The 15,019-nt window shown below is 40.2% G+C and overlaps 1 protein-coding gene across 8 annotated transcripts in view; it reads right to left on the bottom strand.

Moving 5' to 3' along the window:
* Positions 1 to 15,019, bottom strand: part of PXK (PX domain containing serine/threonine kinase like) — a 43,706-nt gene that overhangs the window by 13,128 nt on the left and 15,559 nt on the right. For 2 of the 8 annotated variants that reach the window (XM_059856685.1, XM_059856679.1), the window contains exons 6-17: positions 14,905 to 14,978; positions 14,011 to 14,085; positions 13,083 to 13,187; positions 12,824 to 12,925; positions 11,975 to 12,136; positions 10,571 to 10,688; positions 10,060 to 10,138; positions 7,940 to 7,988; positions 7,095 to 7,172; positions 6,597 to 6,683; positions 5,910 to 5,979; positions 4,967 to 5,029 (exon numbers count right to left, since the gene is read on the bottom strand). In XM_059856685.1, the coding sequence (XP_059712668.1) occupies positions 4,967 to 5,029; positions 5,910 to 5,979; positions 6,597 to 6,683; positions 7,095 to 7,172; positions 7,940 to 7,988; positions 10,060 to 10,138; positions 10,571 to 10,688; positions 11,975 to 12,136; positions 12,824 to 12,925; positions 13,083 to 13,187; positions 14,011 to 14,085; positions 14,905 to 14,978 (1,062 nt within the window). Of the gene's footprint in view, positions 1 to 1,326; positions 1,695 to 4,966; positions 5,030 to 5,909; positions 5,980 to 6,596; positions 6,684 to 7,094; positions 7,173 to 7,939; positions 7,989 to 10,059; positions 10,139 to 10,570; positions 10,689 to 11,974; positions 12,137 to 12,823; positions 12,926 to 13,082; positions 13,188 to 14,010; positions 14,086 to 14,904; positions 14,979 to 15,019 lie in introns of those variants that run through there. The other 6 variants (XM_059856686.1, XM_059856680.1, XM_059856683.1 and 3 more) reach the window with 5 other exon arrangements.

The following is a 15,019-nucleotide window of genomic DNA, read 5'->3' as shown; positions in this document are numbered from 1 at the left end:
ATTGAGCTCATCTTCACTCTCTTCCCTTCCAGAGGAAATATTCAAGTTCTAATGGAAACACCAGAGATCAACTGAAACAATTTGACCTGCCTGTTGCATGTGAATCAACTGCTTTCTGAGGTAACCAAAACTTCACACAATGGCAGCACAAAGTGAAATAAATTGCATGCTGGGGCATTCTAACTTACACAAATCTGCTTTTTACACTTGCTAAAGATGTACATCAATTTACTTTTAGAAATACTGACATAACATTCCCAGCACTAGAGTCCTGTTTGTCTTGTGGATGGATGCCAGGAAAGAAAAACTTGGCACTTGGCCAAAGGAAGAACAAGACCAAGAGCAGTCCAAGTAGCCATTTAGTGGTTGAAGTGGTCAGAGCAGCACCCTGCAGGACTGGTGCACCAACCTTCCTCCAAACAGATCAGGTGAACTGCTGTGAAAGCACCAGCTCATCACAAAAGAAACGCATCAAAGAGCTGCAAGAACTGCAGAGAACAAAGACAAGATTTTTGTCTGGAATTGCAAGGTGAGGCTGAAAGAGACTATGCAAGTAGTTGTACAAGATGCAATAGGGAATGACCACGAAAGCAGTGGCCAGGGAACAGAAATACAGTGGTAATGTGTGAAAGAAGGCACGTGTTTGACACACAGAGGGCAAAAAAGACACAAAATGCTTGGATCACTAAGTATTAGTAGGCCAAGATTTCATGTGTTATCTTCAAATTTTGGTATGGTTATTTTACAAGAGTAGAAAAGACAGGGAAGTAGGGGCAGAGATCACCTTTCTTCCTGGAAAGTTGTTAAATTCCTCAGGACTCACTAGTATTGAAAAATTGAGCTGGGAACATCACGTAGATAAACTCTTGGGAAACTGCTAACAGAGAATTACAGCTTACACTTGAGCTCTGCTGTAAGACATAAATACACTCAGGGTTCAGAATGGCATCTGACTAGCTATGACATTACATATTGAACCTGTTAATTAAGAGCTCGATTCAAAAATCTTCAAATCCATTCACTTCAGTTAGGTAATCAACACCAAGCTGTCCTTCCCTTCTTGACATGAGTGGTGCAAAAGAAATCTGAGTTCACACACATGCATTCATATACATTTCCATCTACAGAGGAAAATGTTCTGCCTTACAGTGAAATATTCTCCTGTATTTACTACAAAAAACATTTGAAACAAGTGCTTAGCTATTACTAGGTCCTTCCAATACCAATGTTGAAGGACATTGCCTGCAAACACACATTTTATTCATTCATGCAGTTGTAAGAATAAAACACTCAAACAAGAACTTACCAAGGGTTTTTACAGGGACATTTTTGTTAAAAGAGTGTGTTAAAAGGAATAGGAAGTAAATCAGATGCTGTAAACTTGATGCCTGAATTGAAACAAAAACTTAATTATGAATTTAAAGTGACAGCAGTTGTGCAAACAGCATTAAAAACTTGGCTGAGAATGGGATGTGAACAAAGAAAATAATTTTAGTGATAGTTTTTAAAGATGCTGTATTTCATTAAAATAATCTGTAAGAACATTCAGATTTTTTTTTCTTCTATTCCCTCCCAATACTAAGCAACTTCAAGATTTGCATCCAACTTTCCCATTCAGAAACAGAGCATCTTTAAAGAGATAAATCAGCATTAGCTTACTTTTCCGAAAATTCACGTTCAAAATGATGCATGCTCTATTGAAGACAGCAGAGAAAGAGAGAGGACACAAGTTAATCAGCCAGTTCTCGTGTCAAAGTAAGAAAAACAGACACTGTTAGCTGAAAAGTTAGTACAGAAGTCAATACATTCTTACTCACTGACAAATATGAGGACAGCAAATTGACTATTTCATATTACATTTACAAAACTTCATTCAATTCTGAAAAATGAACCACAATTTTCCATGCTCTAAGCATTATTTTACTTGATCAACAAATACAACATCCATGCTTTCAGTTGCACATGCCATAATATTCAAGCTCTACAGGATTAAAGTGCATTTAGAGAGATTTAGAAAGAAATCTGCAGGAAGATTAGCCACACAAGATGAAATCCATTCAGTTCAAGAAACACTTCCTGCTGTATTAACACCTGTATCCACACATGTGGTCAGAGACACTCAGGAAAAGCACTTCCTGAAGCATTCCACCTGTTTTACAGGAAGGTGAGGGGCAGGAAAGATGCACCATAAGGGTGCCAATGAAGCACATGTCATACTGAAGGATTCAGAACAACTGGCACAGGAAAAGATTGTTAGGTACAATTCTTTCACTACTCCTGCAGGGAAGTCCAGAGAGGCAAAAGTGACACCCTCCAAATTTTTCCTCTGTTGAAAGAGATCTTGCTGTATCTTACAGGCTAATTTAATTTAGAAAATATTCAATGAAATTTTAAATAACCCATACCACACTGATCTGCACCCCTTCTGATCCTAGCCACTGCTCACAACCCCAAAGAAAATGAACAGATTTTCACAGCAGAAGCAAAGAATTGTGGGGGAAAAAAGAACCACACCAGGAGAATGTCAGAAACACAGGATGTTACATTAGAGTCACTTGCATGATCTAACAATGTATTTCAAATATGTTATTTAGCTAAGAACCTACAACACCACCAGTCCAAAACATTCTCACCAGTGAGAACAGCCCATGAGAGCCAACATCTCCAGAGACACCCTTCCCCTCAGAGCAGGCCCTGCTCTCAGTCCTGCAGCTGCAGCTGCCATCACACAGCAGAAGCCATCCATGGTTTTATTCCTCACTCTGTTTTCCAACGACTCTCCCAAGCACTCTGCTGAAAGCTAAACCTCACAAAGCCTTTGCTCAGAGACAAAGAACCTCTCAACAGGCGAGAAACCCCCTGCAGGAGGTTCCTTCCCCAGGGCATGCCAGCCTGGAGCCCTTCCCCTTTGGTCAGTGTCTCTCTCCTCACACACTCACACTGTGCATGACCAGTTACAGGCCAGGATGAGAGCAAAAGCTTCTCTTGAGGGCACTTTTCCTCATCAGCCTAAGTTTTGTCATGGTATTGTATCAGCAGGATGCTTTGAGAGGCCCCAGTTCCAACACAGCCATACCAAACCAGACAGATTGAAAGCCTCAATGCCTTTTTGAGAATCATCTCACCACACTGACACCCATGAGCAGTTTTGGTACAGAGGTAAATATCCTTAGGAAGTACAAGGAAATCAGAAGAGAGAAATGCAAGCTACAGTTGCACCACTTGTTACAAACAAAGTCCTACCATGGGACAAGTGTGTCTTTCCTCAAGGCAGCAAAAGCAGACTTGCTTAGAACAGCTAAAACTACAACACTGCTAGTGAAAAAGAATTTAGTTTTCTCTCAGAATTAATATCCGAAATTTCTCCTACAAATTCTACTCACAGAAGCATTCCTGAAAACGTGACACTTGGCTTTACACCTCATAAACAGCACCAAGCCATCAGCTCACTAAAGCATGTCCCAGTGTGAGGACAGGCAGGGCCACAAGCACCTTGTCACACAGGACTGATCCCCACAAGTCATCAGGAGCACACTGGCACAAGATGACCAACAAACACACTGTGACAATATGCTTTGAACTGAGACAAGTTTTGAGCACAAACCTGAGCTATTTTGATCCACATCTGCACATAAAAGTGCATCCAAAGTGCATCCCATGCTTAAAACTTGAGAAAGCTTTCAACCAAGTTCCAAGAAGTCCAAGTCAGAACATAACTAAACAGTAGTTTTATATGGTAAAAATGCTTTCTAAACATCTGTCCATTTTGGAGCCACTTTTCAGCTACTTCCTTATGGAAGCCCCAGCAGAACTCACAAAAAATTCTCCAAATCACAGTCAGTGTGCCCAGAGAATAGCAGTGTTACTGTGCAACACAGTAACAGCCATTCTCTTGCTTAGGCTAACTGGGAGAAGTTAGTTCCTACAAGACACACTTCTCATGCCCTCAACTTGAAGGAGAAATTACGGATTTGAATTTCAGCATGACTGATTTGAATTGCATCACACAGACTGCAGTGTCCTTTGAAAGACTATCCACAGCAAAGACAAATTTGATTGCATTGCTTTGGTTAATGAGTTGTGCTGTGGAGAAAGTTCCTGGGACTAGAAATCCTATGGCAAGAGTCACCATAAAAAATGGCAAAGCTTCCTCTCTAGAAATGTATTCTGTTAACATCTTTTGTTATTAATATTGGCGAGTGCTCCTCTTCCAGTCATTCAGACAGAAGAATATGCACTACTGCTCAATATTCAGATTTGTAATTAAACTTTCAGAGCATTTCTATTGCCCACTCAAGCAAATTCTTCATCACTTCCCACCCCTGTCTTAAACATTAGCAAAACTCTCTGCACAGCCACCCAGCAAACTGAAACACAGAACTGACTAAAAATAATCAAGATACTATTTTTAACCCAAATCAGTCTTGTTTCTAGATTTGTTTCTATGATCTCTACTGGGTTATCAATGGAGTGTAGCAGAACTGGGGAGATTTATGAAGCTTAAGCCACCGAATTTGTCACACCTAAAATTCCTGAAAATAAATCACAGCAGTACAGGAATAAAAAGAACAAAGAAACAAGGTATGAACAAGCAGTATTTCAGAGTCAGCAGACCATCAACACCAGAACAAATGCACACTGCAACATGAGGCCCAGAAAATGCCTGGAAAGTTGCAATGTGGGCAGGCCTGGAGTAACACAGACTGCAAAGCAAGCAGGTCCACCCTGGGAAAATCATATCATGTGTATCTCAGAAAGGTTATAGTTACAAAAAGGTTCTCCGTGGCCCTCAAAAGAGAGCACATGCCCACACTCAGGCTGCCACAAGGTAACTGACATCTCAGTGCTCCATCCTTGAAAACCATCATCTCCTGATCATCCTTGGGAAGAACACCACCACTGAGGGGCAGAAGGGAATAAAAAATAACATAAAGAAGATTAAAATTGTAATGATTCTTGAACATACCTGCTGTGGAGGGCGGAGTGGGGGATGATGGAGATGTTAAAGGGGAGCTGGCCCCAGAGCCTGCTGAATAAAACAATCAAGTAACTACAGCTGTGACATGGCAGTTCAACATAGACAAGAGAGATTGCTGGAAGTAGGCCAGCTTTATTGACTGAAAATCCAATCCTGCTTCCACATCTTGGGAAATACACCCATTCATAGCAACAGTGGCTTTATAGTACAGAGTTTGAGAGAAGCCCCAAAGGCACAGGAAATGCACTCAATATTTCTTAGGGGGAAACATTTCTGCTGCTTAGGCTGTTGGAGTACAGCATGCAAATTCTGCTCACCTTAAGAGCTGTGCCAATGCATGGTGGCACCCCATCTCTCCTAAGAGATGATTTTCAGTCAGTTGCTCTGCTCCACAACAAGCTGCTTTTGGACACATTTTAGCCAAGCAAATCAACTCTGCTAATCTGTTTCATCCACAGTACCAACCACACCTTTTAACTAAATGAAAGTTTGTCAAAGGCTTTGTTTTAAAATGTGGCACCGAAGCAGCAGTTTAACACATAATTTTCTCATTCATCTTAACACCTTCCTATGTAATACAGATCATCACAAAGTCTCCCTAAAGACTGAATTATTTAATGGCCCAAGTAATGGATGTTGTTGTTATTCAACTCAAATATCAAACAGAATGAAGAGACTGATCATTTTTTTGAGGAATGGGGCACAGAAGAGAGGAGACATTACTTTAAATTCAGCAGCTGAAATATAGCATCAACAATATTTTTAAGGCCTCCATTTACTTATTATTAAATACCCAAAACAGTGGTACCAGACTTTGGTAGTCCAATATGTAAAGTGTTGGTAATCCCAAATCTTTTCAGACAGAAGATGACATTAATAACAGAAAACCTGACACAGCTGTGTAGAAGCAAATTCCCCTCTCTGTAGTTACCTGAGTTATTTGAGTTGCTGTATTTGGCTGAGTGTTCTTCCCCACTTTCATTGGCAGAGCGTTTTGACTTCTTTAAAAGGGAGTAGAGGAAATGGAAGATAGGAATGAATAATCACTTTCTATGAAAGGTAAGGATTGAACTGACACACAGATTTGTAAGAGCCATCCACTGTATCACACAATGCTTTTCAATGCTCAGCATCCCCCTACCCATAGCCAGCACACACTGATGTGGTTACAAGAGCAGCAAGGCTGTTCTGTGCTCAAATATCTCCAGCCAGGCCCCAGGGAACTCCAGTGCCCTCTGACCACAAGGGAAAGGAAGGAAACTGACACACACACCCCTTCCCAGAAAAGAAGAGGAACACGGACAGTGCTGCAGGCTCCAACACCTCCCCAGGAGGGGACAGAGCAGAGCAGCTCATTTGGGTCTGAGCTGTTAACCAAGTCTGCTTTGTTCAGCAACCTCCAACAGGCTGCACCAACGTGCAAGTCAGCTACCACTGTAACTTGAACTTTTTAGTAAATCTATTCCTTAGCTAAAGAAGTGAAAACAACTAGGAAGTAGTGCAGAAAAACACAGGAAGAAGTAGAGTCATGTACATATGGCTAAACCTGTGCATAGTAAACATTACAAAAAGAAACACATCTTTTTCTGTGGGAGAAACCTATTTAAAGATTGCTTACTTTTCGTGCCAAGATCTTCCTTTTCTTTTTTTCTTCTTCAGAGCCATGATGAGATTGAGCTCTTGTCAGCCTTCTGTGCTGGTGAATCTGCAAAATTAAGGAAAAAATAGAAAAAGACCATAGTAAAATCTCAAATGTTTGAAAACAATGTTTGAGGTACAAGAAAACACATTGTAGTCACTTTCTATGTTTGGATTTCCTTTTTCATTTCTAGTTTTTCCTTTACTGTTTCTGGTGGAGGATGCAGACTTGTACTGAAGTTAAAATGATCCTCTAACTTGGGAGCCACTACCTGTGAACTGCACCTCTTAAAAGAGTGAAATGCCACACAGTCAACAGCTGTTATACAACTCCTGATACTGCATTTTTGGGAAAGCAAATCTGCTGGTGAAAGCCTTTATTACTCAAAATCACTTCTGAGTGAAACTCACTTTCTGCATGTAAAAGTGATAAGGGGAAATGAAATGTCTGTAGGAAATAAAGAAATGTAGACATTACCAATTTCTGTTCCTCTGTTAATCGCTTTTCTATGCATTCCTTGGAGATTTTCAATGCCTCCTTTAGCTTAGTAGGAATCTAATACAGAATGGGGAACAAAATCATAGCACAAAATGTGATAAAGGAAAGCACAACTTCACTGATCAAAACTCACCATTCATCTGATGACATTTCTCATCCAAAGCCCCAAGATGTGACACTACTCCTTTAGTGAAGCAGAAAAGAAGACTCTAGATGAATGTTTTTCTACTCCAAATCTAGCTACAGATCAGCAGGGACAAGGAAACACCAAACCCTGGAAGGATACTCTAAAGGCAAGGATAGATAACCACTTTGAGACTCCAGTCACATCCCCAAATTTCTCTGAGGCTGACAACACAAGACATAGGGCACAAATCCTCCAGGATCAGCCCCCTGGGGCAGCTCCCCAGTGGGACCAGAAGTGGCCCCTGAAATGCCCCAGTGGAGCTGGCAGCAAGGTGCTGATGGTCTCAGGTAGCAGAACTGGCTTCCACAGGTGCTGGCAGTGGCTGTGACATGGCATTTCCTCTCACTGCAAGGGACCTGCAGGGCTCAGAGCCTCTGCTCAGACACAGCAGCACCATCAGCCACACAAATGGGCTCCAGCTCAGCAGCTGCCCCTGAACAGCCCTGGGTCACATCGTGCTCCCCTCCAAGGGGTGGCACAACATTCTCAGGGACAGGGATGCAAAGGAATCCAAACACTGATGGCAACAGCCAGAGGCAAATCAAGCCAGCTCTCCTCAACCCCTCTGTCAATTAATATGTAGCTACCCACATCCTGGCACTTCCACAAACATCAGAAAATCAGTGTTCAACTCTACCTTGAACTGTGGTTTCTCAGAGTTTGTTAGCAGGACATCACTGAATAATCTGTGAGTTGATAAAATTAAAAAAAAAAAAAAAAAAAAAAAGGAATATTATTCCTAAGAGACGGGCAAAACCAGAACAAGAATACTATTGGTACTGTTCACTTAAACCACTCTTTCTCCTTTTGCTTCTCTGTCCTCAACCCTTGGCCACAGATTTCTATGTACTGCTTCTTATTTTCTAAGCATGCTGTAAGATTAGAAGCACCCAGCCCTCAGAATGTAGCCACTGCTTATGGCTGAGAAAACTGGTTTGTGTGAGATATTTTGAAAGTGGATAGAACATGTACAGTTATCACAGGCAGAGAAAGATTCCCCCCAAAAGAGAAATCCTTTTCCTTAAAAGCAAATGGATTTTTTATGGAAAAAAAAAAATTCCAGAGACTTTATTTTAAATTTCACCAAAACAAAATCACAGCTCTTGTTAAAAAAACTTCTCTTAGCACAACCCTTGTCTTAGAATTAACAAGGAACATGTGAAAGATCAAGTGAACTTAACATTTGAAAATATCTGCATTTTTGCCTGTCCTCTACAAAAGGCCACTAAAGCAAATATTGTCATATTTTTGCTCTCCCCTTTATGGTATCAGCAGAAACACCATAAAGGATTAATCCTTTTCCATCCAAAACAAAGACACTAGAGGGCAATGGTAGTCTGAAAATCAACTGGTTAGCCCATTTCAAGATACTTGGTCCTGGAGAATATACTAGAAAACTGCAACAGAGAGACCTCAATCCTGGCTCCAAAATAAACATTTCTGAGTTGCTGTTCACTATGGAAAATTATCACAAGCTTATAGTAGAGAAAATGAATTCACATCTAGAATCAAGTTAATTCAGGAGAATGAAAAATTCAGAAATAGAGCAAATTTTAAAGTACTTCAAAAATCCATGGAAGTTCATCCTTGTTTACAGGACTTTCCGACCCTCTCAGATTACATGTTCTTATGGTTATAATAAATATATATTTAAATTACATTAATTGCATTGCATATCTATGTGGAAGACTTTTGTAAAGAGTATTGGTACGAAGGGAATGTAGTATAACATCTTACATATCAAACGCAGCTGGGTATAGATGGTTTATTCAGCATCTTCAAACACCTGTAAATTTCTGTATTCACAGAGTTTTCCTATAGTATTTCTACTCTGCTTACATTGTTCTCTCTACCTCCCACCTAAAAAGCAGAGGAGGGGAGGAGAAGGAGGAATTGAAGGCTGCAATGACTCTTCCCAACCAAGAAAGCTGAACCTCAGAGCAGGCTCTAAAGGCACTGCAATCTGTGCTGTGAGAGCAGACCCAGATTTAGGTATGGACAATCTGCCACTGAGGAGGCCCCAGCTACAGCACACACTGTATTATTTCTCTCACATTGGTTCCATGCTCAGCGTGCTGGTGACATGTCCCAGCATGGGGACAGCAATTTCCCTGGAATGCTGTGCCCTAACTGCAGGTAGGGTGGCACTGCAGACTGACAGTGCTCCCTTTCTGCATCCTGGCCTTGCCCCCATGCCTGCCCTCACCCCTACACTGCATACTTGAAGGGCAGGCTGTAAGGAAATTTATTCTGTCTATGCTTCAGAGAATCCCTAAACCAGCCCTGCAAGAAAGCAGACAGAACTTCCATTCTACATTCAGACCCAGAGCAGCTCTAAATGTCACTGCTGAGCAAAGCAAGAGATGTATTTCACCAGTCCTAAGAGAACTGATAGCAGAATCCTCTGAAGTAGGTCTGAAGGCAACATGCAAAAAGACTCCTTATTCTAAACCCTTTAAATGAACCTGTACATGATCTCAATCATGCTTCCATTACTTTAATGGCTGGATTAACTCAAACCATGCTAAATAAAGTGCATATGTAACAGCTCCAACACATCGAGAGGCAAAGAAACGTTAAACACACGTATTAACAAGGGATGGGTTCTAGAAAGCCTATCAAGCTTCACTTGGGATACATCCCTCAGAACAAGAAGCAAACCTTCCTTCCTAAAGAGGAACAAGAGCAGAAAGTTTCTTCCTCCTAAAATAATTAAAAACATTGCTATGAGTATAAAACAAGTCGAACAGGACTTACGGCATCTGTAAGAGCCGTGAGACAGTTGGCATCCCATTCTTCAGAGCTTCACAAGTCAGAATGGACTCCAACACTGACACTACCAAAGAAAGAACAAGAACGAACACATTTTTGCACAGCAGGACAGCAAATGATTTAGAATGGACATTTGGTACTGCTTGTGATGCTCCCCTAAGTATTGCATCAAGCAAGCAGTGATGAAGCTCTGTGGCGTGTGGTTTTTATTATAGCATTACTATTACACATAGAAGCTTTTCAAGAATGTTAAACATGAGGCAAGGGAATCCAGGCATCTAATTACTTGCTAAACACTGCTTTATCACTCAGCTAAAAAAGTTTTACTCATGCATTACATATATTTGATGAAAAACACATTTTCTATTTAATGAAATTGCTAATTCTTTCTGGGTGCAAAGATCTCAGGCTGCTATTTCACAGCTCTTCAGCTTAGGTAGAGTCTAAGAGTGCACCCAGGCAGCTGTGACTGAGATGTTCTGCACTGCATACTAACCAACAAACACTGATGGAGCAGGGGGGAAGGTCTCCACTGGAATGGTGTCTGGAGGTCTTCCATAGGTCATTTCATACAGTAAGTGTCCAAAGCAATGAACATCAACACCCTCTAAAGTCTGGGGGGGAACAATAAAATAAAACCACAACTTGTTAGTTTTTCACAACTGGTTAACCCAGTGATCTTGCATGTGAAGACAAAGAAGAGGAACCATTAAGGCAGTTCCTAACCACAACCATTTCCCTGCATAACTGTAGCTCAGATGAAATCTTCATGCTATAAGCTACAGCAGCCTCTGTTGTCTTTCTGTACAAGATGGTACAAATGGAAGAGCAGTGTAGTCGTGTTCTGTAAAAATATGTGAAGTAGTAAACTCTTCACAAAGCATTTTAGAGATCTACACACCAACAGAAGTCCCAACCAAGCACACTTTCCTAGCTAAGTCAAACAGCAAAGAATGAGATTCATAAAACAACCAGCTGTCACTTTACAGGGAAGTAGATAAAAAAATGGGAAAAAATGCATATCAAACAAACCTAGGAGAGTCTCTTTTACTCCTCCTTAGGTTTGTGCAAGTGTACATACAGGCTGAGCTCCCAGGCAGCATATTTCCAAGATTTCTGAATCATGTGTAAACAGAAGAGGCTCCTCGTACTATAAGAGGCTTTGATGGCACTAACAGATTTGGACTAACCATGAACTTGTGATCATTTCTTTGACAACACAGTAGAACTTGTTTAGCAAGGTCAGCAAGCAGCTCTCTCGTGATGCTGCACAGAATTTATTACAATGAGAGCCTAAAGGCAGGGAATGATGTTACTGCAAGAGGGCAAATTTGTTTTCATATTTTTGCAGTTAAATAAATATTTTGCTTTGCAAGCCTGCAGTCAAACAGACACCCCTCAAACAAATAAAAATAACCTTTGAATAGCTAGAATCTGCAAGCATCTGATCAATTTTCACAGTCTCCACCAAAAACAAGGCTGATTTCTGCTCCCAGCTAAGCAAAAGTAAATAACTGTTCTCACTGTACAGACATAGAAGTGAAACTGTAGTAGACAATATGCAAATTTCTATGAAATACAGACCAGGGTGGAAAGAGATCTTAAAACAATTGCACTTTACCTCTGTTTGTGCTGGCACTGTTGTCATAAAAACAGTCACCTGCACTCCCCCTCTACCTGCTTACCTTTGGCCTCAGCCTCACTCCAGTGAGCTGCAACAGAACTGCTCTGCAGCCAGACAGTGATTTGGAGGAAGCAGAAAGGCAACTTGATGGAGCAAAGCTCAGATTAAAAAAAAGGGACTAGAGAGAGGTTTTTTTCATTCTAGTCAGTTCTCCACAAACAAAGGTTGAGAACAAAGATTTGCATGAGTCAGATGAATTCCTTGTCTGAACCTTACATTTATTTTCCGAAACTGGGAAAAATATGATCGATAAAATGATGGGAGTCCCAACAAGGAATTTTCTAGATCCAGTAACTTGCAGGTATCCCCATCCAGCATCACATTGGCAGAGTGAAGATGGCCATAAGGAAATCCTTTCTCATGGAGGAACTTTAATACCTGAAAGAAATTGAACAGAGAAGAATTATCACAAGATGCTCTGATGATATCAGATCATAAAATCATCAACTTAAGTGCTCCAATACTAAAGCAGACACATAATAAATGAGGCCCCCATTTGTAATGCTCACTCAACTTGATCTTCTATCTACATCCTCTTTGGCTGACTATTCATTCCCATTTCACTGGTAGCACTTTTCACAAAACAAATATTTGATGCTGATCCTCAAAGCAGGTTTATGGACACCTCCCAAAGAGATCTGGAAACTAAAATTTAAAATTCTACTGAATATGACAGCTTGAGTAAAAAAAAAAAAAAAAAAAAAAACCACACTAACAACCACAAATTTATGTGGTACAAACAGAACAAATAAATGTTCTGCAGGCTATGAGTTATTTCTTTCCCTTTTTACACAAGGAACAGACTGTATTATCACCTCTCTCCCATTTAAGCTCCATGCATATCAACTGCATTTTTGTGGGGGGGGTCATAAATGGGCTCACACAAATGTGTCTAAATTCAACTCAGCAGCAGATCTCAATTTACATTTAACTTTGAAGTCTGCTGCTGATATAAAGCTTATAAAGCTTGTGTACTCAAAACTTTGTCCACTTTCTGCAGTTTGACCAGTTGGCTTCCAAAATAATGCATCAAAAAAGCTGGTAAATAAGGCAAAAAAAAATTACCTCTAATATTTGCCTTCCATATGTTTTTATTTGCTGAAGTTCAAGACCTTGAATTTTTTTAGGATTGCAATACTTCTTCAGGAATGGGTCTTTTGGCTTTGCCTTTAAAAGAAACACACAAATCAAGTATCATGCCCAGAAAAGTCATTATTTGTCTTAGCTTGCTTAGCAATTGATGGCAAACACTTGATAAAAAACACGTATGGTCATTCCAGCAGAAGTTGTGCCATTTGACTTGGGGGTAGGGGGAAGATGTTACCTTATAAATAAGGTCCTTTAGTGTCCCTTTTTCACTGAATGGTCGAATAACCAGCGCTGAAGATTCGTTGGCAGTGGCAAAAGTGATTTTGTAAATATAGGGATGCTACCAAAAGAAGAAACTGAAGGTAAATTTAAGATGATGGATTTTTTTAAATCATTTGTGTTTAATTCACAAGTAGGAAAAGATCATTCTGAATTGCATATTTAAAGTAGTAAATTGGATTCTGTCAGTGGCATGGAATAACTCAAGTTATTCAGTCTTAACCTGGAGTAAATGCAAAGAAAACTTACCAAAGACATTTTTCAATTAACATATAAATTAAAAAACAAAAAAAAAATATTTCAGCCAGTCTTTCACACGCTTAACATCCTTAAAGATAGACTCCAGAGACTCCTTTTGTAGTAAAATGCCAATTTTTCAGGCAGAGATGTCTACTGGATTTATAATGTGGCATTTCACAGGAGCTTAAATTGTACACCCTCCACTGCAGCTCTACTAAGATGCTCCTGTCTTGAGTCCAAAGAACCAAAAAATAATGATACTTGCTCCACTGCCTCATCCACTGCTGCCTGAGAATACCCCAGCTCACAGGTTAGTAATTACACCTAAACAGCACTATCCTAACAGCCTGAAGGTGTTGAGGAGATTAAATAAAAGCTTATGATCTCACAGTACTTCACAAGAAGAAAAAAATCAAATCAACCACAACACTGAATCTCCTGTAATAATCCTGCAGGATTATTACTTGTGCTGAGAACATGTTACCTCATAGTATATGGAAAATGTAATTAAAAGGTTTGCAAACCTTTAATGAAAGCAACTCTAAAATTACAAACTATGCCAACTAGGCTACATGTGCTTTTCCAAGATCAGTTCTTGACACACACTTTCGTGCTAGCACAATTTAAAAATCTTCAGTACTCACAGAACAGGAAGAAAGAAGTTTCACAGCATACTGTAAGTCTCTGTCAGACAAGTATTTATCAGGGCCAAGATCAGCCTGGAAGTAAACAGGAAAAGAATGGCATCATAATACATGTTGCATTCCATACAGAAAATGGGATCAATGTTCTACCCTGGCAAATTAAGACACATGTTTGAAGGCATTTTGAAGAGCAAGCAAGAAAATTACACATACAAAATGAAACCTGAGGAGGATGAATAAGGCCATACAAACATCCTGACAATAAATAAGTATTACTGCCTCTTTCCTCCCACAGACCTGACATGCATTACTACCACTGAACTTTGCCAACCCTAAACTGGGGGACTGTGTACATTAGGAACTGATAAGGCACCTTCTTCCTCTGCAGCAAGAAAAACTCCCCTCCTCCCACTAAAGCCTCCAGGCTTTAGTGACCTGCACTCTCCAGGAAGTGTCACAAACAGCTGTGCTCATACAACCAACATTTCAGCACAGGAGCAAAAGCAACTCTCATTAAGGGAGCAATTCATGCCCCCTCACCTATTAGTTTGTCAGTACAAATAAAGATCTGAGTGGGAAAACCCATGACTTTAAAAAGGTCCATCTCATTATTTTTAGTGAGCACATTCATATTATGGTCAACAGCTACATCATTACAAGTAAAGAGTCCTGAGGTGCACGTTTGGGAACAAATGACCAGGCACAGAAACTTCCAAACTGGATTTGCCACCAGAGGAAAGAAATACAAGAAGTTCCACACCACACTAAGGGCTTCCAAAACTCTCTCAAAGCCTGAGCTCCTCAATCTCTCTCCCCATCACTCACACATGGTAGTCAAAAATCAAACTGAGTGAAATTGAGAAAGACTTAAGTATGAAATCAAAGCATAGATACCCAGCTTAACACTAGCCGTTCCTTTGGTTGATTCTTAATTTTCATTAAGAAATATTTCTTACGTATTCTCCAACCTACAAAACAAGTAAAGAAAAAAGTCAGCAGGGCTTTAATT

The sequence above is a fragment of the Haemorhous mexicanus genome, chromosome 11 (genome assembly GCF_027477595.1).
Source record: "Haemorhous mexicanus isolate bHaeMex1 chromosome 11, bHaeMex1.pri, whole genome shotgun sequence".
NCBI lineage: Eukaryota > Metazoa > Chordata > Aves > Passeriformes > Fringillidae > Haemorhous > Haemorhous mexicanus.
This window is presented reverse-complemented; position numbering and strand designations above follow the sequence as displayed.